This window comes from Taudactylus pleione, unplaced genomic scaffold (assembly GCF_031769625.1).
Source record: "Taudactylus pleione unplaced genomic scaffold, aTauple2 ptg000314l, whole genome shotgun sequence".
NCBI classification, from domain to species: Eukaryota; Metazoa; Chordata; class Amphibia; order Anura; family Myobatrachidae; genus Taudactylus; species Taudactylus pleione.
Window position 1 is genome coordinate 9,368,202 of NW_028284715.1, and position 23,737 is coordinate 9,391,938.

Sequence of the window (23,737 nt, forward strand, 5' to 3'; positions counted from 1 at the left end):
ATTATACACACACACACACACACACATACGTACAAACACACACACTATGAAGGGTCTAGAAAGAGTCCTTAATCTTTTCAGTTTCCTTCAGTTTGAAAAAGCTATAACTTCTGAGCCACAGACCTAGGCCTATGTATATTTATGTATACAGAAAATTATGAGGGATTTACTGAAATGTATGAGACACTGGGATATTATCTTTCCTCATGTATCTCAGTGTTACTGACATACTCTCTTCTGTTGTATTACCGGGCTGCATTCAGCAAGTATACGCCTACAGGCATCCATATTGTGGAGCAGAAGAGTAAATCCTGACAGGCCTTCAGAATATGTTCCCTTTGTACAGTATATCATTACCCACAATCCTTACAATGGAAACACTATCACCTGTAGTATATATACATATGGCTGATATGTGTCTGTTGTCTATTCAGCTAGTCTGCAGATGTCGCCCCAAGGGGTAAGTTAAACATCTGTAGCCGTCATTCTCTCATATCATTTCCATTGCAGTGTCTGTGACTTCCGTTTCAAAACAGACTCATTACCTCCCCCATCAACCTGTGGTATGTGTGTACCCCCATAGTTACCCAGACAATGGATAATGAAAAAGGGGTAATAGAAAAAGAACTATAATTTATCAGTTAAGAATAAAAACATATACCAAACCTATCAGTGATAATTTAGACAGAAAAATGTATATGTATTAGAGATGTGCGGTTCGGGTTTCCTGAAATAAAAACACACCCGATCTTATGGGTTCTGAGTCGAATTGAGTCCCAGTTCGGAATCACTTTTTGGATCCGAGTAGAACAGAGTCCCGGCTCAGGTCTGCTGTCAATTTTGGAACTTGGATTTATGGCACGTAAACAGGTCCAAATTACATGATTTTAGTCATTTTTAAAAAAAAAAATTTTTATCTATTTTTATGAAATCCAAAACTGAATCCGAAACCAAAGCACTCGAGGGTGTTTTTGCCAAAACCAAAACACGATTATGAATTAGAACCAAAACACCGAGGTCCACGTACATCTCTAATACATACATGCCTACCCTCCCGGAATTCACATGAGGCTCCCGATTTTTTGGGTAACCACCCGGACCCACGGAAGGGTAGGCACTTCTCCCGCATTCTGCCCACTTCGTCTAGGGGGCGGGGCTTAAAGATGATTCTTCATAAATCACGTCATTTAGCCACACCCCCTATTTAAATTAGTGCCAATTGTGGTAATTTACCATGAAGGGGACGGGGCTTAATGGTGTGACCCGTCAGGCCCCGCCCCCTTGCAACCCACTTGCTTCTCCTCCTCAGGCATCTCCCGGGGAAGAGACAACAAAGGTAGGCAAGTATGCTCTAATATGTATACATTGTTTTGTATACATTTGCTCAGGTGAGTGGGTTCTATGAATAAATTTACAGGGTACAGGTTTAAAATAAGAAGTGGACTAATGACAAAGTTTCCCGTACCAACTAAACAACTTCTATATATCATTCATCATTCCATTCTATAACCAGCCTGATTTAATGACCTCATGTAGATTAAAACTATCTGGAGAGCAGAAAACATGAAAAACTCAATTAAAAGTATAATTAAATCAAGCATAACATTTATTACCCTGACTTTGCTGATGGGATGTCTGAAACACTTGTTGGTTCCCGTTTCACTCAGAGTGACGGCGTAAAACTGTCCTTTGTTCAAGTAAGTCATTGGTCCTTCCCCTTGTTTCTGGCGAATAGATTTGGTGGCTTCTAAAGTATATTGAAATGTACTGAAGTATAGGAAAAATTTGAAAATATTTATATTACTGAATGTTTTTTTTACAGACGCATTACCCAGATTTCAGTGACGGAGTAAAATGTACTTGCATAACATACCTGGCTGTTTGATCGTACATGAACTCCTCAGCCACCGATGAACTGCGGTATTTCTAGCACAAAGGAAGACAATGATGGTCAGGTTTCAAATATATATTGCAAGATATAAAAGCATATAGACAAGGTGCATTCTTTTTTTATTTCAACTGAACATTTATAATACAGTATGCCTAAAATGCATAACACCACAGAATCCCTGTATACAACAAAACATAGCATGTTGCTTTGATATATAAAGTGGATAGATTGCATATTCTTAGTTGGAACAGGTTTCCAGCACTAATTAATTAAGAGTCGCTACATTCAGAAAACTGGTTTTGTTTTGCTTCTGTTGTGCACGTTTTCCCGTTGGAAGCACATGATACTACTCGTACGTGTCTGGCTTTTCAGTCTGCATGTATAGTAAAAATTAGCCGATTTTACTATATGCAAACAGGCGTACATCCAACTCAGCATCAAGCCCTGCTGCACTGGCATATATGTAATGTGTGCAGGGTGTATGAAGCACACGGGCCGACGAGTTAAGGGGGGCCCACACCACACACCAGGTTGGGTACAGGATGCCGATGCTTGGCATCCCGACGATCATAATCCCGACACCAGTATCCCGACAGGGTCAGAATCCCGACACCAGTATCCCGACAGGGTCAGAATCCCAACAGAAGGAAGTATACTCTCCTTCCCCTACCCCTCCCTCCCTGCAGCCTAAACCTAACCCTTCCCCCCTAGTGCCTTTACCTAACCTCTCCCCACCACAGCCTAACCCTCCCCCTAGTGCCTAACCCCAATACTTACTGTCGTAATACCTTCGGTTGAGATGCTGGCCCTGGGATTCTGACTGGTGACGGGATTCTGGCATTCTTCGCACCAGCAGTCCAACAGCCAAGATAATAACTACATCCCTGCACACCCTACACCCACTGAATATACTTACCTTGCAACCACCAGGAAACAGCGCCGGATTCAGGCCCACATGGGCCTGGGGCTAAAAAAGTTTAAGGGCCTATAATGAAAAGGGGAGGAGCTCTGACTAGTGCTGCGTGGGTGTGGCCAGGGCCACGTGGGTGTGTACACCCCCTACACTATCAACCCCACTATTATCCTAAATTAATATAAATATAAAAATGTTATAATTTTGTGAGAAAACAAGAAAAACTATGTTAATACTTATGATTTATGGCTGACTGTGTAGCCAGCTGGTCGTCATCACACTGCTATGATGATGGGCCTATTTTTATGTGGAAGCCTGGAGCTGTAATTCCATCCGCCCCTCTTATAGGGCCCCATTTACAAACGAACGAAATACCAGCAGCAATTTTCGTTTAGTATCACTGTGATACAAACGAAAATTCCACTGGTATTTAGTAATACTTACCCCTCCGGCGATGTCCCGCGAAGCCTAGCTAAATCATCGTCGTCGGCGAGGTCCTCTGCTGGCAGCTTAACGCTGCCAGCGACAAGGCTCCAGTGTTATGCGCATGCGCGATGGTCCGTTTGCGCATGTGCATGACACGGGGACCCGGGAGTACCTGGAAGGCTTCGCTGAAGCCGGAAAGTCACCGCCGGGTCTCCTTTGCCGGCAATGGGGCCCGCATCGCTCTCACCATCTAAAAGATGGCGAGAGCGATGCTGTACAAACAGAGGTAATCTAAAATTACCGCTGTTTACTAAATACAGAAAGCAGGGGCGTTTCTAGAGAGGAGGGGGCCCGTGTGCAGTCTTCAACACTCCTCTCTGTCAGGCGGCCGGCAGAGCACTGAGCTGTGTGCGGCCAGCGCCAGAGTTATAGACTGTGGGCACTAGAGTGCGCCCAGAGTGTATAGAGGATGCGCTGGTCACCGGGAAAATGGCTGCAGCAACAATTTTCCCTCTACTGCGCATGTGCAAACAACGGGAAAATGGCAGCGGAGGCCATTTTCCAGTCGTTTTTACAGCGCCGGACCCCCGCGCCGACGTGGGACTCTGGAGAGGTAAGTAATTCTATGGGTGCCCATGTTCCCCGCACACCCTGCACCCATTATAGATACGCCCCTGACAGAAAGGTGGCGTAACCCCTTTAGCGAGCACTAAATGGGTTATTTTTCGTTAGTATATGGTGCCCTTAATCTGGCCCTGCCAGGAAAATGGGGGGAGTACCGTGACCATTTTTGGGGTGTGCCACAGCCTGCGTCTGCGATTCCGTACGCAGTGAAAGTGGCTCCAGCATCATGCGGCCATTCTGCACAACCACAGGGCTACTCAGAAGTCCGATTATCGTAGGATCTGTGACCGCCTTAGTACGCAGATGCTTGGATTTGCAAAGCCGCAGGTAGGCGTCTGCGACATTTGCAGATTTTCACACAGCAGTTGCGTACGGGTTTGCATCTGCGATGTCATTAGCCTACATCTCTAAATTAGGCCCAAGATTTGCAAGATATTCCGCGAAAACTCCTGCTGAGGATTCCGTGGATGTATATACCGGGGACCGTGGCAGATATCAGGTACTGTATGTGCTGCATTGACCCCATTTTTGATAATAAAAACAGTATTTTAATTTTTTTTGTTAATCTGCACAACACCTGTATCTCATCACTATCTCCATAGCAACATTTAATACAAAAAACACACAAGATTTATTGCGCTTAAGCGACATTCTTACATCAGAGACGGTTTCCTTATAGCTTTCGTTGTACGTGCTGTCGGGAGTGCTGCGTTGATCGTCCTTGAGGTAGTCTGAATGTTGTGCAATATGTGCACCATAATGAGTTTGCTCAAAAATAACCCCCCTGGGTTCTTCACTGTCTGTTCTGTAAGCCACCGAAGGGGACATAAACACAGGTGTGAACTCCTCTGCCTTCACCGTGGTGACCGAGGACGCCGGGGCAGGAGTTGGACTGTCAGATAAATTGCTGTTATACTGTTCTCTCTTGGAGGATTCCACAGGTTCTGTGCTATGGGAAAGATTCACTGGGTTCGTTTTCAAAACCTGCACCCGATTCTCTCCGGTAATCAGGATACTTGGAGCCTCACTAACCAGAATACCATTCCTGTACATGAAACACAAGTTAGTTCGTGGCATGTTATGCAGAAACAATGTTGGAATAGAATGTTTGCAAAGCTCTTCTTACTTACTAAAGCACAAGTGTCAGGAAGGCTGTTTGTTCAATATCATAGCTTAATATAGGGAAGCACGCGTAGGGGAGGTCACGGGTCACCTTCCCAATTTCCTCCCTCCAATGGCTGACTGCTTATGAGCATGCCTCAAAGCTGCATAGTCATAGTCATAGTGGCAAAGGATTGGGATGACTGAACGCAATCTCCCTCTTTTTCCATCTGGAAGGAATCCTGAGGGGAGGTCCATAAAAATGGATAGAGTATGGAAGGCACTTCAAGTGAGCACTTAAAGAGAGGCTAATGGCCATTTAAGAGGGCTCAGATAACAAAACTGGGTGAGTATTACACTGCTCAGTGGAGGGTGCCCTTGTAGAATATAGGGATGTGTGCCGGGGTTTTTTTATATTTTTGTTGTGGAGCTACAGTATGCGTTATGAAGGAGACTGCTCAGCTGACGTGACCAAACCTGTCCAAGCATTAGCTCGATCGGAGCCATGTTGGGGGTCAGGAAACATACTGTCAAGTCTCAACCAGGACAAAGCTACAGGAGTAGGATTTGCCATTGCAGATTACAAATGGGAGAGTGCTGTATCCGAGGCAGATAATGAGGGTTGTGTACTACAAATAATTCATAGGGCTAACATTAGGATCTGATCTACTAACAGTAACCCAGACACTAATGCTGGCTCTAATATTAGCCCAAATACTGATTACTGATGCTAGACCTCAGAATCCCAGATCCTAATGTTAGCCCTAACAGTAACCCAGATACTAATGCTAGCCCTAATATTAACCCAGATACTAATGGTCGACCTCACACAAGCCCAGATCCTAATGTTATCCCTAACAGTAGCCCAGATACTAATGCTAGACTTTACAGTACCCTAACTCTTAATACTAAACCTCATAATAGCCCAACTCCTAATACTAGACCACATAGTAGCCCGAATCCTAATGCTAGACATCCCGGTAGCCCAGATCTTAATACTAGCCCTAACAGTAGCTTAGATATTAATGGTAGACCTTACAATAGCCCAGATCCTAATACTGGACCTCAAAGTAGCCCAAATCCTAATGCTAGAGCAGTTGTCCCGATCCTAATGCTAGCCCTAACAGTAGCCCTGATACTAATGCTAGACCTCACAGAAGCCCAGATCCCAATGCTATCCCTAACAGTAGCCCAGATACTAATGCTAGACCTCACAGAAGCCCATATCCCAATGCTAGCTCTAACAGTAGCCCAGATACTAATGCTAGATTTCACAGTAGACCAGATCTTAATACAATAACAGTAGTCCAGATTGAAATGCTAGAGCTAATAGTAGCACAGATCCTAATGCATAAGATACACCGCGATGTAGTTAGTAGACCGGCGGACGCGATGCCAGCGGTCTAAATCCCGACTCGTCCTGCCCGATAAGGGATTTAAGATAGGCATTGAAATGCCGACGCCTATCTTAATCCCGAAGCCGGAAGACTGACCCCCGCCATCCCGATCGTACTCTGACAGGTAAGTAGAACACTTAGCTTGGGGACGGAGGGGTTAGGTTTAGGGACCCCTGGGGGGATTTAGGGTTATGCACCCTGCCCCAGGGTAGATTAGGATTAGGCTATGGGAAAGGGGGGGATTAGGGTTAGGCACTAGGGGGGGGAAGGTTAGGGCTAGGCACCCCCTGGGAGGGTTAGGTTTAGGGTGCGGGGAGGGGGGTTAGGTTTAGGCACCCCTGGGGGGAGGTTAGTGTTAGGCACCCCTAAAGGAGGGTTAGGGGGGGGAGAGGGGAGGGTTAGCTTACCTTTCCCTGTCGGGATTTCGACCCGCCGGGCTGCCGCTGTCGGCATTTGATCTGGCGGCTAAACAGACCGATTCCGATACATCTGACCCAAGCTCTAACAGTATCTACAGTTTCAACAGAACTCTAGTTTTGCTGTGCCAAAGAGGTGTAGGGCACAAAAGTGTAGACTTCACACTGTACCCACTAATGTCATAAAGCAGTCTTGGCATACAGGGCCTGATTCAGAGACTGACGCTCTGAAAGAGCGCTCTCTCTGAATCAGGGCGTTTTTTTTTTTTTTTTGGAGCGGCCTCCTGGCCGCTCGCATAGCTGTGGGTTACCAGGTTGATGGTCGCGATGGTCAAGACCATCGCGACCATCGGGCTTGCGACGAGACCCTTGTGGTAGGGTCTCGTGGCCGCAAGCCCCAGAGAGCTTCTGGCTCTAATAGAGTCGGAAGCTCTCCCACTGACATCACTGGTGATGTCAGCGGGGCCGCCCACAAACGGCAGGCATTCGCTTGGAAACGCCTCAGTTTGTGAAGCCACCCCCAGGCCACGCCTACCAAACGGGGCGAGCTGTCAATCACCATCGACAGCTCGCCCCCTTTGATGCAAGACCTGGAGCGACGGAGCACCCGTCGCTAGCTGGGTCTTGCGAATGATGGAGCCGGCTCCGTCGTGCGCATGCCCAGTGGGCAAACATCGACACGGTTGCGAGCGATCAGTGCTTACGACCGGGTCTGAATCAGGCCCATAGAACAAAATAATAAGTCAAAGAGAGCTGGGCATAGCCTGGAGATACATAACTTTGGATATGTCATGGCTGTAATGCAGATCAGACCAGATCATTGCTAGGTATCATTATTATATACAAAGCTAAATAACAAAAATACTCGTACAATGATACATAATAATGGTACAGAATGTTGACTGCAATTATTTGTGACTTCTAATAACAGAATCAAATAAAACCATTTAGCCATCCATCATTTCATGATATATCTCGGTATATTAAACACCTGTAATAAGCACAGAATGTAAATTCGCAAACTAAACTTTAGTTCACTGATCTAAAGATTGTAAGAACTGTTCTGTTCCTATGCACAAACAATATACACTACCTTCCAGCTGAATATCAATGGTCCTACGTTACGAGATAAATGATGCATTTGTCATTGTCACTTTTGATACAGTAGTTTGTGTGTGCCACCCATTCACTTAAGTCCAAAATCTTAAATAACTAGCAGCAAGCTGTCAGTACATAGCATCTTTCTCATATCATAGAACAGATATCACATTATTAATCCTTATCTGCATGTGGTAGAACATCCTGAAGGTGTTTTATGAGCTTCCTTATCATTGGTACAGAATGATAGGCAGATAGAAGAGGTAATTGCCATATCAGTCACAAAGTGGAACTTCAACACTTGCGTTGTCAGTTAATATTGATTTTATTATTCCACTGAGGAAACTGTTTCAATGTACGTTAGAGAGTCATCCTAACATTACAGACGAAGAAGTTTGGTCTTCTAAACTACACAATTAAAATTTCATTAATTAAGCCCCAATGTATTGGATGTGCAGATTTTCACACCTCTCTTGGCAGAACATTTACGTTTTACAGATACTCAACGGAGGAACGGCCTTCGAAAAGGCGACGAACCATGGACCATTTCATAACAGACCTAAAAACGTTGACAAGTGGTTTAACATCACACTGAAGAGTTTGGTTGCAAAGGAAGAATAAAGAAATGTTCTACGTTCCGTTGTACAGTACATTACCTTTTATCTTGGTCATCGTGTACATCATTTAATTTATTTAGAGATAATAATCTTTTCTCCCTTGGAACCTGGGGACAGGAAGATATTACTTTTCAGTCACATTTTTAAAACCTTTATTCCCCTCTCGCCCCAAGACTATAACCAACAGGTCTCCTTTTTTTGAGGTATTTTAAAAATGCAATTGTAATATTATAAAAAGGGATAATATATTATGTGCCAATCTAAGAGAATATTATCATATTAAAAGTCACATTCAATTTCCACAACCTAAGCCTGTGGATTTCAGACCTCATTCAGAGTTGGATGCATTATGCAAAATGCACACGGGGGAAAAAAAGGCGCCCCTCTGCTCATGCAAGTAACAGGAGCAGATGCGCCAGGAACACGACAGGTGGTGCGGCTTCATCATAAGCACAACAATAGCTATAAAACTCAGTACTCAACTCATACACATTACAGTAAATGGTCAGATAGTGTAGATCAAAAAGTGCCTAAGTTACTTGGTCCTCTGAAATGCTTATCGAACATGGACGTGACTACCATAGGCTCAAGGGGAGCAGCTGATGTGGGGCCAGAGCTTTTGGGGACCCATCTTCTATGTCAAAGTTACATGCGTTATATGCATTTTTCTCCATCGAGTGTTACATAAGGGCCCTTACAAAGGTTTGCTATGGGGCTTTCAAATACCTAGTTACGCCCCTGATATCGAAAAATACAATTTTAAGTATTTTATTTTTTTTAAAATACCTTTTAATGAAGTTTTCACAAAAAAACAGAAATGGCGCAGCAAAAAGAAGAACATCAAGCAATAGCAGTCAATCCAGGTTTGGCCTTTTTCAGGATTTGCTAACCTCGTCGCACGCACTGAGTACTCCAGCTGCTTAGGGCATCGCAGTGGATAATTTATGCATGCTCCAGCAATTGCATTCCAGCGCACTGGCATGCCTGCGCTTCGCCGACCACCCCCTTACAAAGAAGACTTAGGGCCTGATTCAGACCCGCTCGCGAGCGCTCACAAGCGGGTCCATGTTGGCCCAGTGAGCATGCACACGACGGAGGCGGCTCCGTCGTGCGCATGCGCAAGACCCGGATAGCGACGGGCAAGCCGTCGCTCCGGGTCTCGCTACAAAGGGGGCGTGCTGTCGATGGTGAGTGACAGCATGCCCCCTTTGGTGGGCGTGCCTGCCCAGACAGAGGCGTTCCCATGGGAACGCCTACCGTCTGGAGCCGGCCCCACTGACATCACAAGTGATGTCAGTGGGAGTGCTCTCGGCTCTGATAGAGCCAAAAGCACTCCAGGGCTTGCGGCAACAAGACCCTACCACAAGGGTCTCGTAGCAAGCACGATGGTCGCGATGGTCTTGACCATCGCGACCATCTTCCTGGCCGCTCGCTATAGCTGTGCGTGGTCACCCACAGCTATATGAGCGGCCAGGAGGCCGCTCTAAAAATGAAGAAGGATGGCCCTGATTCAGAGCGAGCGTTCTGTCAGGGCGTCCGGCTCTGAATCAGGGCATTAGTCCACCCTAATAAAACTTATGTGTAGCTTTCCTCTTCCCAAACAGAGGGCCTGATTCAGAGCCGGACGCTCTGAACGAGAGCCCGCTCTGAATCAGGGCGTGTTTTTTTTTTTTTAGTGAGGCGGCCTCGTGGACGCTCACTTAGCTGTGGGTTACCACCCACAGCTTATGCGAGCGTCCATGATGATGGTCGCGATGGTCAAGACCATCGCGACCATCGGGCTTGCGACGAGACCCTTGCGGTAGGGTCTCGTCTTCCGCAAGCCCTGGGCTGAGTTTGGCTCTATCAGTCACTAGTGAGGTCAGTGGGGCCGGACCCAGACGGTAGGCGTTCCCATGGGAATGCCTCCGTCTGGGCAGCCACGCCCCCGGCCCGCCCACCAAAGGGGGCGTGCTGTCAATCACCATCGACAGCAAGCCCCCATTGGTGCGAGACCCATAACAACGGCTACCCCATCGTTATTCGGGTCTCGCGCATGCACTCGCGAGCGGGTCTGAATGAGACCCAGAGTACAAAATAGTAAAATAAACCTTACTTAAGATTTTTTTTGTTACATATACAGGTTGAGTCTTCCATATCCAAAATGCTTGGGACCAGGGGTATTTTGGATAATGGAATATTCCGTATTTTGGAATATTTGTATATCATAATGAAATAGCTTGGGAAAGGGACCCCAATATACACACAGAATGCATGTATGTGTTATATACACCTTATACACACAGCCTGCAGGTAATTTTTTACAATAATTTTGTGGCTCAAGCAAAGTTTGTATACAGAAATTAAATTCATTTATGATTCATTTGCACCTTATACACACAGACTGGAGGTAAATTTATACAATATTTTTAATAATTTGTGCCTTAGACAAAGTTTGTGTACATTGAACCATCAAAAATCAAAGGTTTCATTATCTCAGTCATGCCAAAAAAAAATCCGTATTTCGGAATATTTGGATATGGCAGACTCAACATGTATAATATATATGTATATATATATATATATATATATATATATACACACACACACATACACATAGTATACATATATATATATATATATTATATATACACACAGATACACATATACACACAGTTTATATGAGTGTCAAGTAAATTTTAATCTTGCTTGGAAACCACAGCAGCAGCAATTTTGCTCCATTTGCATTACTGGGTGTCTTAGACACATTGGACGAATCAGTGGCAGCCTGCAGGCGTCATCATCATCAATTCACAACTTACACCAGGGTTTGAGCACCCGCATGTCCTGACCCAACAAACATACGCATATACTACTTTTAGGTGGCCATCTTGGCTGCAATTAGGGTCAATACGCCATTACTGTACTTTGACTTTGTCTACATATCCCCTCCAACTCCTGACCCTTGACGTAGGGAGTCACAAGTGCAAGTTACCTAACAAAAAAGAAGAAAACTATGCATGCGCACTGAAAAAAAAAACAAGGGGCAGGGGGGGAGCAAAATGCGGCTAAAAAAGCTGCAACCTTTCACTGTTCACATCCAACGCTGAATCAGGTCCTTATGCTTTTATATGGCTAATTCTAAAGCTGCATACACACACAACGATTTAGTTAATGAACGATTTTAGTAAACGATTTTTTTCCCTTGAAAAAATTAACTAAAATCGTTTATTAAAGTTGTTCATTTACTAAATGTAATGAACGATTTTTATGAACTACAAACGATTTTTGCATATTAACTTAATGAAAATCGTTGAGTTGACAAGTCTGACTGAACTACAAACTACAAACGTGAACGTGCATGAACAATAATCGTTCATCGTTTGACTCAGAAAGTGAACGATTTTTTCAAACAATTATCGTTAAACGATATCGTTTAACGATAATCATTCAAAAAATCTCTGTGTGTGTATGCACCTTAAGACTTAGGAAATTGAAATATGCAACTGAAATCTCATATACAATAAGAAAAAAAAACCTTCAAAAACTACAGGGGAAAACGCAGGATTTCTAGAGGGGGGGTTCCAAATTCTTGATTTTAAAGCAAGTGTGGATAGTCCATGAAGTGGGCATAATTAGCACTTAACCAGCTATAATATATATAAGTTATATGAAGTATAGTGTACACTATGTAATAATTCTGGCATATGCAGGACCAGAGATCACAGTAAGCCATCAGGCAGTGGGGCCATCCTGTCTGAGCTGAATGTTTTTATTTCAGATGTGGGCTCCATTCATTTCAGCAAGTTCGGGAATCTGGGGGAGCAGCAAAAGAAAAAGAACCTAGCACTGCCATGGACATAAATGTACATATTGGTCTCCTTACGCACTGGATACTGTATGATTTATTATACAGTATTAATAATTAGCCCTATTGAGGGTCTATAGCAGTGCACCCCTAACAGTGCATGTTTTCCAGATCTCCTGTTTGGTGCACAGGTGTATTCATTACTGGCTCACACATTTTAAAAGATCAAGAGGTACAGGTAGTGCTAATATTTCATTTGTGGGATGTAAAAAACATGCAACTTTAGTATTATATGCTATTTCTATTGTGGTCATCATGGTGTGGGCTGAGGAGGGGGGATTCCAGGCAACCGGAAACCCCCCTCCATTTGCCTATGAACCAAATCACTTTCAAAAGAAATGCGATCCAAGTGGGCGAGTACAGTCAGCCAGAACTGGGTGAGTGCAAATGATGGGTCTTTTGTAAAATGCTATTTAAAAGTTTATTTTACCTTATAATAGTCATATAAAAGGCCAAGTGCGGCGGCACTGTCCTCATCCCCGTTTATACTCATCATCGCCTTTGTTGCCGCTGTCAAAGGATTTTCCAAGTAATTCTTCCAGGCCTCATCCTCGCTGGTATATGTCCGCAGGGTATTGAAAGCTGCTTCATTGGAAACCAAGACCACAAGCCTTTTACTAGATTAAGGAAAAGAATAGGTGCATATTTCAACATCAGATTATTGTCTCAGGAGAATTAATATCATCATTGTTTTCCTCATGAATGATTAAGTAAGGGACATAACAGAAGTTATCAAGCCCCCCCCAAAAAAGCATTATAAAAGTAGTAATCCCACTGATCACATTCAAATTCATTATAAAGTACCACGGACAGAACTCTGGGCCTGATTCAGAGCCGGACGCTATTTGCGCTCGCTCGTTCAGAAAAAGGGGCCGGTTATTTAAATAGAGTGCTCGCTCTTTGCGGTCTGTTGACGCCTCTATGTCTGAGCGAGCGAACAAAATATGCGCTCGCTATTATGTAAAGACGCCCCCTGGCCGTTCGCATCATACATCATCTCCGCTATTTATTAGATTAATCGAGTACATCGAAAGGTGTCTGAACTGCTCGCAGTGCTTGTGGTTGGATTTTCCTACTGCAATCATGCGAACAGTTCAGGCTAAGAGACAACCAAGTGACGTGGCCGATGATGCTGCTTTGTTAATTATGCACACCCTTAAAACGCCCATTTTGACCGTTTGGCACGCCTGCGTTCGGATCTCCACTCCCCGTTTTCAAGCACTTTCCCCTGTTACCACCCACAAACGCCTCATTCTGTCACTCAAATTAGCAGGCACTCGCTATTTTGCGAACACACGATTTCCGACCGCAATGACTGGTTGGCGCATGCGCATTATGACCCATACGCATGCGCAGATGTGCGAACATCGCTCGGTGTGAGCGAGCGGCCGCTTACGAGCGGCTCTGAATCAGGCCCTGTGTTCCATTGCTCAGTAGCGATCAGTGCAACACAACATTCATTTCCTGACCTATAGGAACAGGTCTGTTATCTGCAGTAACCACCACATCAACCCGCTACCTGAATAATTCATTAAGCAGCTCTACCACTCCTGTCTTAGGGCTTGAATCACTACGGACCACAACTGCAAATGCAACAGTGAATTACTCACAAGGTCTCACTGCGAAGATATGCTAATCCATTGCGAACTACATAGGAACGCCCACCTTACCTTACGCACATCCGTAATGTTTAGCAAGACTGCAAAACCATCAGTAACATTGAGTACTATTGCAGCCTCACGCACACTTGCACAAGCTCTGACCTTACTCAGGAACTGCTAACCTGCAATGGCAAACCTGTGTTTTGTCAAACCCCCCCCCCCCCCACAAACGGCACTTCCCACAAAGACCACTTCCTGTCAATCACTCTGAGATGGGTCTGCGTAGTCCCTGTGATCGCTGTCCCGATCACAGAGGCCGGTTCGCACACTGCCATGCATGCGCAGAACGCAATAATCGGCCAATTGCGTGCGGCAACACACTTGCGGTCCTTGCTGAATCAATCCCCGAGTCTGAAGCTTCAGAAATCAGCTTCAAAATATAAAACTTTAAATGGATAAATGCTGAGAATAGCATAAATATTATTAATTTAACTAAATATCCTGGGGAACATGTAAGAACGATTAAATAAGTCAGTTGTTCCCAAACTCTGTCTTTAAGCAACCCTAACGGTCCGGGTTTTAAGAATATGCATGGTTGAGCACAGGTGGCTTAATTAGTACCTCAGTAAATTGATTTAACCGTCTGTGCTCAAGCATGGCTATCCTTAAACTCTCAGTAGGGAGAATGGCTTTTATTATAATTACCAGTTATTTATATAACGCACACATATTCTGCAGGCCTTACAGAGAATATTTGGCCATTCACATCAGTCCCTGCCCCAGTGGAGCTTACCATCTATATTCCCTACCATATGCACACACACTAGGGTTAATTTTTGTTGGAAGCCAGTTAACTTACCAGTATATTTTGGAAGTAAACCCACGCAAGCACAGGGAGAATATACAAACTCCACACAGTTAGGGCTGTAGTGGGAATCAAACCCATAACCTCAGTGCTGTAAGGAAGTAATACTAACCATTACACCGTCTGTGCTTTTAGATAATAGCTTGAAACAAATTGTCAATTTTGAACAGCAAATTTTATGCAAAAAAATGGAAAAACAAATTGATCAAATTTACGTTACAAATTTTTAAATTTTTTTATTTATGCTTCCCCTAACTCCCCCCCCCCCCCCACCGTGGGACACTGCGGCCCGTGGGTGGGACAGCTGCACAGTCCCAAAAAAACGGGACTGTCCTGCTGAGTGCGGGACGGTTAGGAGATATGTATATGATTGAAAAGGGTCTGAATTTCTTTTTTTTTTTAAATATAATAAATGTTAGTTGTGAGTCGATTCAAGCAAAATATACCCCAAATACATGAATCATTGTACAAATCAAATTACAGGAGACTCACTAGTCTCTAAGGGGTATACTAAAGTGCAGGTTTAAAGAAGTGGAGGTGTTGCCCATAGCAACCAATCAGAATCTAGCTATTATCATCTAGAAGGTGCTAGATAAATGATAAGTAAAATCTGATTGGTTGCTATGGGCAACACATCCATTTCTAAAAACCCGCACTTTAGTAAATATACCCCTAAACGTCAGAAATAAGTGACAATCATTGCCAAGTTATCCAGTGGTGTAAATCAAATCAGGTACTTGCAAAATACATCAGGATATAATTTTGCGGACATTTATGAAAGAGTTAAAAAAAATAATAATACATATGCAAACGTCCATGAGTTGTCCTACATTATTCCCTATCCTCACTGCCAGGTATTGCTATGTTTCAGATTGCACACTTTGGGAGGGTCACCAGGCAGGGGAGCGGAGGTATAAGATGGCAGCGCTCGGGAAAAAAAAAGGATGGAGCAGAATTTTGAACTAATCTTGAATATTTACATACGGGATGCACTTTTTTTTTGTAAACTCTCCTACGTACAAGTACAGTAACATATATATATATATGTGTATATATTCGTACTTTGCTGCCCCCTCCCGCCAGGTCGGCAGAGAGGGGACGTGGCGGTCCATAAAGTGTGTGGTGCAGGGGGCGTGGTGGTACAATCGCGTCATCGTGGCCCCGCCTCCTGCTATACAGTCCAAGGAAAAAGGCATTGTATAGCGGAAGGCCGGGCTACGTTGACGCGATTCACCACGAATCGCGTCAGCGTCCCCCTTGGAACGCTGGGGGTTGCCGGTGGGTGGAGGGGGTTGCAGGAGACTTGCATACTTTTCCGGGTGGCCGGGATTGTCACACGATTTTCGGGAGGCTTCCGGCCATTCCGGGAGTGTAGGCAAGTATGAATATACATACATGCACACACATATTATATACACATACACTACATAAAGATCTAGGCAGTATGGAAAATATACATTTTATAAATATGTGCCAAGCTCTTTTTAACCATATCACAGATTCAATGCTGCCCCTAAAGAATTTTATATACACCACTCTGATAGCTTGCTATTTTTATTTTTTCCATTATTGTTATTAGGTTGTTTTTTTTTTATACAATCATTATATGGCGTACAGTTATGCTTAAATGGTTTATTTATGAAACTAAAAAAAAGTTGCATCTATATTCAGCAATACATTTATTGTTTTTTATATGTAATACAGATTTACGTTTGAATAAATGAATCACATCTCCCAAAATCGAGGTGCTATCCTATGACCCCAATAAACACTTAACTCTGCTGGTCCTTTAGCTGACTTGGCATAGCATAGCATAAATGTAGTAGTCCTTTAAAAAAACAAAAACAAACCACAATCAGTTGTGTCCCCTGAGTGACACCGTGCTATGTGATGCTCTGTTGAGTGGTGTAATATAATTCTTCATTTTCACAGCTTTCCCATTTTAACCCTTTCATTGCGTTCCACCAAATGACTCGTACAGTTACTGAAACGCAGCTGAAGAGGAGAGGAGCATGCCCGCCATCATCACTGCTGGAAAGTACCAGGGGTTATAGTTATTAGAATTTCAATATTGGTCCGACTTCTAACCCAGGTGTCAGCGCTAGCAAGGAGCAGCTGCAAACGGCTAATGACAATGGTCCATGCGACAGGGCAACATCCACTGAAGTACAAGGAGGAAAATGAGACTAACTTGCAAGAGTTGTACAACTGCGTATAAGCCCATTAAATAGTAAGGCATAACATTTTCTAGTATATTACAGTAAGGGGTTGTATTATGTTACCTATTAATAAATGTGGTACTCTATGAAGAATAAGATTTCACTTGTAATCTTCTGAGGCTACTTTAGTATTTTCCTTTGACATTAAAAAAAAATTAAAAAGTTATTTCTTCTTTAGATACTGGTAAACATAATAGATTAATTAGGGGGAGAGCTAGGTGCCGGGCACTTTGAAAATAAAGGTTAATTCTGCCAGGGTTAACTTTGGGACAGGTTCAGGTGTCCAACTGCTAGTGTAATAAAGTCTTTTTTTTGTTGTACCAAGTGTGAAACTCTTTGATCAACGCCAGTCACCACCATGTGTGCCTGCTGTAACCCTAGAACTTGGTGAAAGCTAAGAGATGACCCAGTCACCCCCTGATAAGCAGGTGCCCAATCCAGCAGCGAATCACTGTCTTAAGATGGCCATACACAGTGCGATATGCACCGTGCGACGCGACGGGGATCCGACATAGCGGGTGGTCCCCACACACGGTGCGATCGTGTGGCCGACCGCCCAATATGCCGGCTTCCCTCACACGCATAGCGCTGCATGGGATCGCACGTCGCATCCCCAAATCGACTGAATCTACAGTAAGATCTGGGGGTGCGATGTACGACCCCACGGGTGCGCGCACTATCCAATATTATGCCCATACACGGTACGATAGAGCAGCCAAATCATACCAATCCGTTGGATCGGCTGATTTATCGCACAGTGTATGGGCACCTTTAGACATGCCACTGCCATGAGAACGAGATCAGAGTTAAAAGGAATCCTCTATCTTGCATTATACTGACATGGGGCATTATACTGACATGGGGTCACAGCTCCTGTTGGGCTGTTGTAGGATTGTGCTAGCAATCAGATCCTCAGTACTTGTATACCTGCTGAAAGCAGGAGGACATCGCACTTGGGGGGGGAATATATATCAAGCCTTATAAAAGGAGGAATACTTTTAGAAGTTGCCCATAGCAACCAATCATCTAGCTATCATTAAGTATATTCTATAAAGTGATAGCTAGAAGCTGATGGGTTGCTACCGGCAACTTCTCTACCTATCTTCATTAGAAGGCTTGACACATCTCTCCTTTAGTCCGCATCTCGTTGGTATGGCTCGGTCATATCCTCCCAACATGACCCTCTCCAGGAGGGACACAGTGCTCTGGTCCTGGACTTCCCTGGTAAGAGGTGGGGCTGCAGAGCAGTTCAAAATTCAAATAGGGGAGCCACACCAACTGTCATTTCACACGCTGCCAAACATCACTGGCTGGGGCTCACTGGCAGTTGGTGTGACTCCCCTATTTGAATTTTGGACTGTACTGCAGCCCCACCAATCATAAATTATCAGGGAAGTCCAGGACCAGAGCATTGTGTCCCTCCTGGAGAGGGTCATGTTGGGAGGTATGCTCAGTGATGATAGGAGTGGACTCCAAGTGACTTGCTCTGTTGAGTAGTTGTTTAATAGGTGAACATCTTGTCATTTGTTGGCATGCGTGTCTTTGGGGGAGATGTACTAAAGCCCGTACACACTTGCCGATATTTTGAACGATTGACCGATGTGTATGCAGTAAATGACCAACAATGCTTGCTCCCACTGGCTGTTTACGATATCCCCAATCGGCTGTACATGCAGCCCAATCTGGGGATATTGTGAGCGATGCCATGCTGCTGAATGCAGCATGGCCCCGCTCCACCCCATCACTGGTCGGCATTGGAAAATGTGTAAACACTTGCCGATTCCAGCAACCCCCGCCGGGCCCTCCGATGATGACGATATCGCCGCATAAACACATCGTCTAGTGTGTATGCGGTTTTAGTCCTGAAGAGAAATAAAGTGGAGAAAGATACAGGGTTCTAGGTACTAAGTAGTCTATTTACCAAGCCTTAAATGGAGATAAAGTGAACAGAGTTAAAGTACCAGCCAATCAGCTTGTAACTGCCACGTCACAGGCTGTAGGGTAGATGTACTAAGCCTTGGAGAGAGATAAAGTGGACAGAGATAAAGTACCAGCATATCAGCTCCTGTCATTTTACTGGCTCTGCTTGAGTTGATTAGTTGGTACTTTATCTCTCTCCAAGGCTTAGTACATCTACCCCACAGCCTGTAAAGCGACAGTTAGAAGCTGATTGGTTGGCACTTTGGGGGAGATTTAATAAATCTTGGAAAGAGATAAAATTGGAGATGAATAGCACCAACCAATCAGCTCCTAACTGTCATTTTTCAAATACAGCCTGTAAGGTGACAGTTAGGAGCTGATTGGTTGGTACTTTATCTCCAATTTTATCTCTCTCCAAGCTTTATTAAATCTCCCCATTAGTCTCCTTAAACTTCATCTCTCTACAAGGCTTAGTACATAGACCCCCAAGTACCAACCAAACAGCTCCTAACTGTCATGCTACAGGCTATGTTTGAAAAATGGCAGTTAGGAGCTGATTGGTAGGTACTTTATCTCTCTCCAAGGCTTAGAACATCTTCCCTTTTATGCTGTATGTGTATATATTATAATAAAGTCCCTGTTTAACCCTTTCAGCAGTTTGCTTACTCGACTCTGAACCCATAGAGAGGTTACCAGGCATCACATCCGGGAACCGGACCCACCCGAATTTCAGGAATCTGGGGGGGATCCAAGACACAGCTCAGATCCCCCTGCCCTCCCTGGATGCCTAATCGAGGCAAACCTTGCATTCCCGCTGTCGGGATTGTGAGGTTTTGCCTTCAGCGGGCTTAACGTTTATTGGCTGAGAGCTGTCTGTGACGGTTCTCAGCCAATCAGTGTTAAGTCCACTGAATATGGGCACAGGAAGTTAGGAAGATGCCGCCCATCCCCCTTGCCTGACACTGCCGGCACCCCCTGCTGCCGACACTCCCTGCTGCCGACCCCTACTGGCAACATCCCCCGCTGCAGACACTGCTGGCAAACTGCATTGAGGACACCACTGGCACCCCTGCTCTGCTGACACCGCCTGCACCCTGCACTAAGGACACTGCCAGCACCCCTGCCCCACATACTGAGGACACTGTCAGCAACCCGACACTGCCGGCACTCTCACACTGAGGACACCACCTGCACCCCTGCACTGCCGACACTGTCAGCACACGTACACTGAGGACACCGCTGGCACACCCGCTTTGCCGACACCCTGCACTGAGGACACTTCCAGCATCCCTGCACTGTTGCCCCATGTACTGAAGACACTGTCAGCAACCCCACACTGCCGACACTCCCACACTGAGGACATCACCGGCACCCCTGCCCTGCCGACACTGTCGGCACATGTGCACTGAGGACACTGCCAGCACTATACACTCAGGACACTGCCAGGACCCCCACTCTGCCAACACCGCCGGCACTTCCGCATTGAGGACACTACTGGCACTCTTGCATTGAGGACACCGCCAGCACCCACACTGCAGACACTGCTGTCACAGTAAGTGCACTATTGGTGCATCCAACCCACACTGTATAACACACTGTGGGCCTGATTCAGACCCGCTCGCAAGCGGGTCGATGTTGCCCAAGTTGCCCAAGGCGGCTCCGTTATGCGCATGCGCGAGACCCGAATAACGACGGCCAAGCCGTCGTTATGGGTCTCGCACCAAAGGGGGTGTGCTGTCGATGGTGATTGACAGCACGCCCCCTTTGGTGGGCGTGCTGGGGGCGTGGCTGCCCAGACGGAGGCGTTCCCATGGGAACGCCTACCGTCTGGGGCCGGCCCCACTGAAATCACTATTGATGTCTGTGGGAATGCTTTTGGCTCTGAAAGAGCCAAAAGCACTCCAGGGCTTGCGGCAGTGAGACCCTACTGCAAGGGTCTCGTCGCAAGCCCGATGGTCGCGATGGTCTTGACCATCGCGACCATCATTTTGGCCGCTCGCTATAGCTGTGGGTGGCCACCCACAGCTATGCGAGCGGCCAGGAGGCAGCTCCAAAAAGGAGGAGGGACGGCCCTGATTCAGAGCGAGCGCTCTTTCAGAGCGTCCGGCTCTGAATCAGGGCCTGTATCCGTGTTGGAAGCTGAACTGCCACATGTTAGTGCCGCCCACTGCTGTTGCTTAGCTTAGTCAGCCAGCTAGCTGGATGCAACATTTTGGCCCTAACATAGATGAAAAAAACAATATTGTGAGGTGATCAAAATTGATTGGAAATGACTGTTACTGAGGTTAATAATACCGTAGGAACAAAAACAGACCCAAATGATGTGATTTTAGCGGTTTTTTTTTTTTTTTTTTTTGAAAAATACAGATCCAAAACCAAAAACAAAACACGAAAGGGGCGGTTTTGCAAAACCAAATCCAGATCCAAAACACGAGTAGATACAGATCCAAAACCAAAACATGGGAGACGGCACACATCTCTAACATAAACCTGGTACCATCACAGTTATATGGGAGAGATGACTTTTGGCACCTTTCCAGAGGCTTAGAAGAATACCATCTATGTGAGACTTCTGCACTGTAGATAGAGGATTATCTTTATATATAGAAGTGACAGCAGAGCAGACTTTCAGTGTTCACTGACAAATGCTCTGTTATGTGTCTCAGAAGATACCAATCTCTGGGGAAAGCTGCAGCATCTGTAAGATGTGCGGTTAATGGAAGCAATGTTTTGTTATACACATTGCAAAGAGTTCTGGGATTGAAGATCTCAGATTTCTTCCTGTATGGATGAAGAATAATAAATATTTCACCACATTTAATCATATGAGACATCTTTTATTGCTATCCAGATCACCTGGTCCAAAACCTTACTTGGCTGCATGACGTCATTAGAAATTTTGCCTGACCTCCATTTTGTTTTTGTTATTTTCGTGAAGGGCATCTCCAGTTGGAACAAGGGACCCTTATCCATATCCGTACCTCCCTTCCCGGTGAGACATGGAGGTGCAGATGTGACAGCAGATCTGGACTGGTCAATTCTGCGTGTTCCAAGTACACGTTTCCACTGCATGTTATAAAATCGTTCCCAGGGACACTTTGTGCAGAGCCGGACCATCGAAGCACGTCTTGTGATATACTGGGCTAAATTTACTAAGCGGCGGTTTTGGTGTCATTTAGAAACCATCAATTGACCACGGTTTCTATTTCTAATTGTCTGTATTTATTAAAGGTCAGTTTTGAGGTCTAAACTGAAACCCCTATCGATCCCCGGCGGTTTCTAAACAACCCGCTGTGGCGAGTTCTATTTGGCACTGGTTTCTATTCTATTTCACTGTGGTTTCTATTGAAACCACTGCAGATTACAATATATTCTATTGATATTCATTTAATAGTGCTTTTATAGAAAGAACATTCACCTGACATTATAGAAACAGACCACTGTGAAATAGAAGCTATTCTATCGATAGTCATTCATTTGTGCGACTCTATTTGTTATAGAAAGCAGCAAACGTTTTTCAATGATGAAGTCCCGCAGTGGATGAAACGCGTTGGGGTAGCTGCCTCTTGCCTGATGAACTATTACAGATAAGCACTATATGAACTTTCTAAAGAACTTTTACTGAATTTCTAAACCGTTTTAAAACTTTTTAAAACACTATCTGATGAAGTTTTAGCTGTTTTGCATGTTTGTTCATATATGTACATCCCTTTGTGATTTTAGAAATATTTTAATAGAGTATTAACTTTGGTTTTTTAAATATTTATTAGCACGCCTTGCACTTATTGTGTTAATATGAGTATATAGCAAGCTGCTGTATACAAGGACACATGTCCGTTCTGTTTTTACATTTGTTGTGTTTATTAAATAGATACATGGTATCTCTGAATATTTATTGTTTGTGGCATTGTCACTTTATATATTTTGCACATTTGCACATCACTTGGTTTAGTATACGTCAGTCGCTATATACCTAGCAGATTTACACTACTTACACCTAAGGATTTTCCAAAAATCTGTTTACTCTAGGTTCAGCTGACACTCTATATTGATTGGGAGAACGTATTTTACACTATATCTTCTTACTATCCTCTAAGCAGTGAGTAAAATTGGCGCCATTACCTTCATCTATCTGACTATTCTATTCATATTCATCTAATTTTGCTTTTGCAGAAAGAGTATTCACCTGACATCATAGAAATAGACAGCCGGCTACTGTCACTTTATGGGTCTGTGAGGAGTGTAAGTGGAGAAGGAGAAAGTTATAGGAAAGTATAAGGAGAAATATATAAATTGATTGCTATTGTGGTGATTATTTTTTTTATAAGTTGGGTTGTTTCTTGGATTGTATTTGTTTTATATTTTTATTTGTTGTTGTATATCTGTTAAAGACCCGTCATGTCTAGTGAGAGACATCATAATCTTCTATAGTCCAATTGGATGATATTCCTGTCAAAATTGCCTATTAAAATCAATTAATTTACCTGCTGTCTCAGCAAACACGCCTGTCTAAGGATAGTCAATTTTTTCGGCGGGTTTGCTGCCAGTTTTATGGTGGTTTTGAAAACCCCTGCTTGATAAACAGGGGTTTCTATTCTATTCTATATACGGTCTAAAACATTGATGGTGCTTTGGTATTCAATTCTGTTATAAAGTATGCTTAGACATCGGCTTAGCAGTGGTTTTGTCATTAGTAAATCTGCGGATAGCAAAACCACCTCCAAATTGCTGCCAAACCATTGGGGTTTAGAATAGTTTAGTAAATTTTGCCCACTGTCTCAGAGGACCTTGAAGCTTTACTA

The 23,737-nt window shown here is 44.3% G+C and overlaps 1 protein-coding gene across 1 annotated transcript in view; it reads right to left on the bottom strand.

Annotated features, from left to right (window-relative positions):
- Positions 1–23,737, bottom strand: part of GRHL2 (grainyhead like transcription factor 2) — a 139,383-nt gene that overhangs the window by 77,972 nt on the left and 37,674 nt on the right. Inside the window, exons 2-6 of the mRNA XM_088442670.1 lie at positions 12,761–12,947; positions 8,523–8,590; positions 4,512–4,899; positions 1,874–1,926; positions 1,614–1,767 (exon numbers count right to left, since the gene is read on the bottom strand). Coding sequence (XP_088298796.1) covers positions 1,614–1,767; positions 1,874–1,926; positions 4,512–4,899; positions 8,523–8,590; positions 12,761–12,947 — 850 coding nt within the window. The remainder of the gene's footprint in view (positions 1–1,613; positions 1,768–1,873; positions 1,927–4,511; positions 4,900–8,522; positions 8,591–12,760; positions 12,948–23,737) is intronic.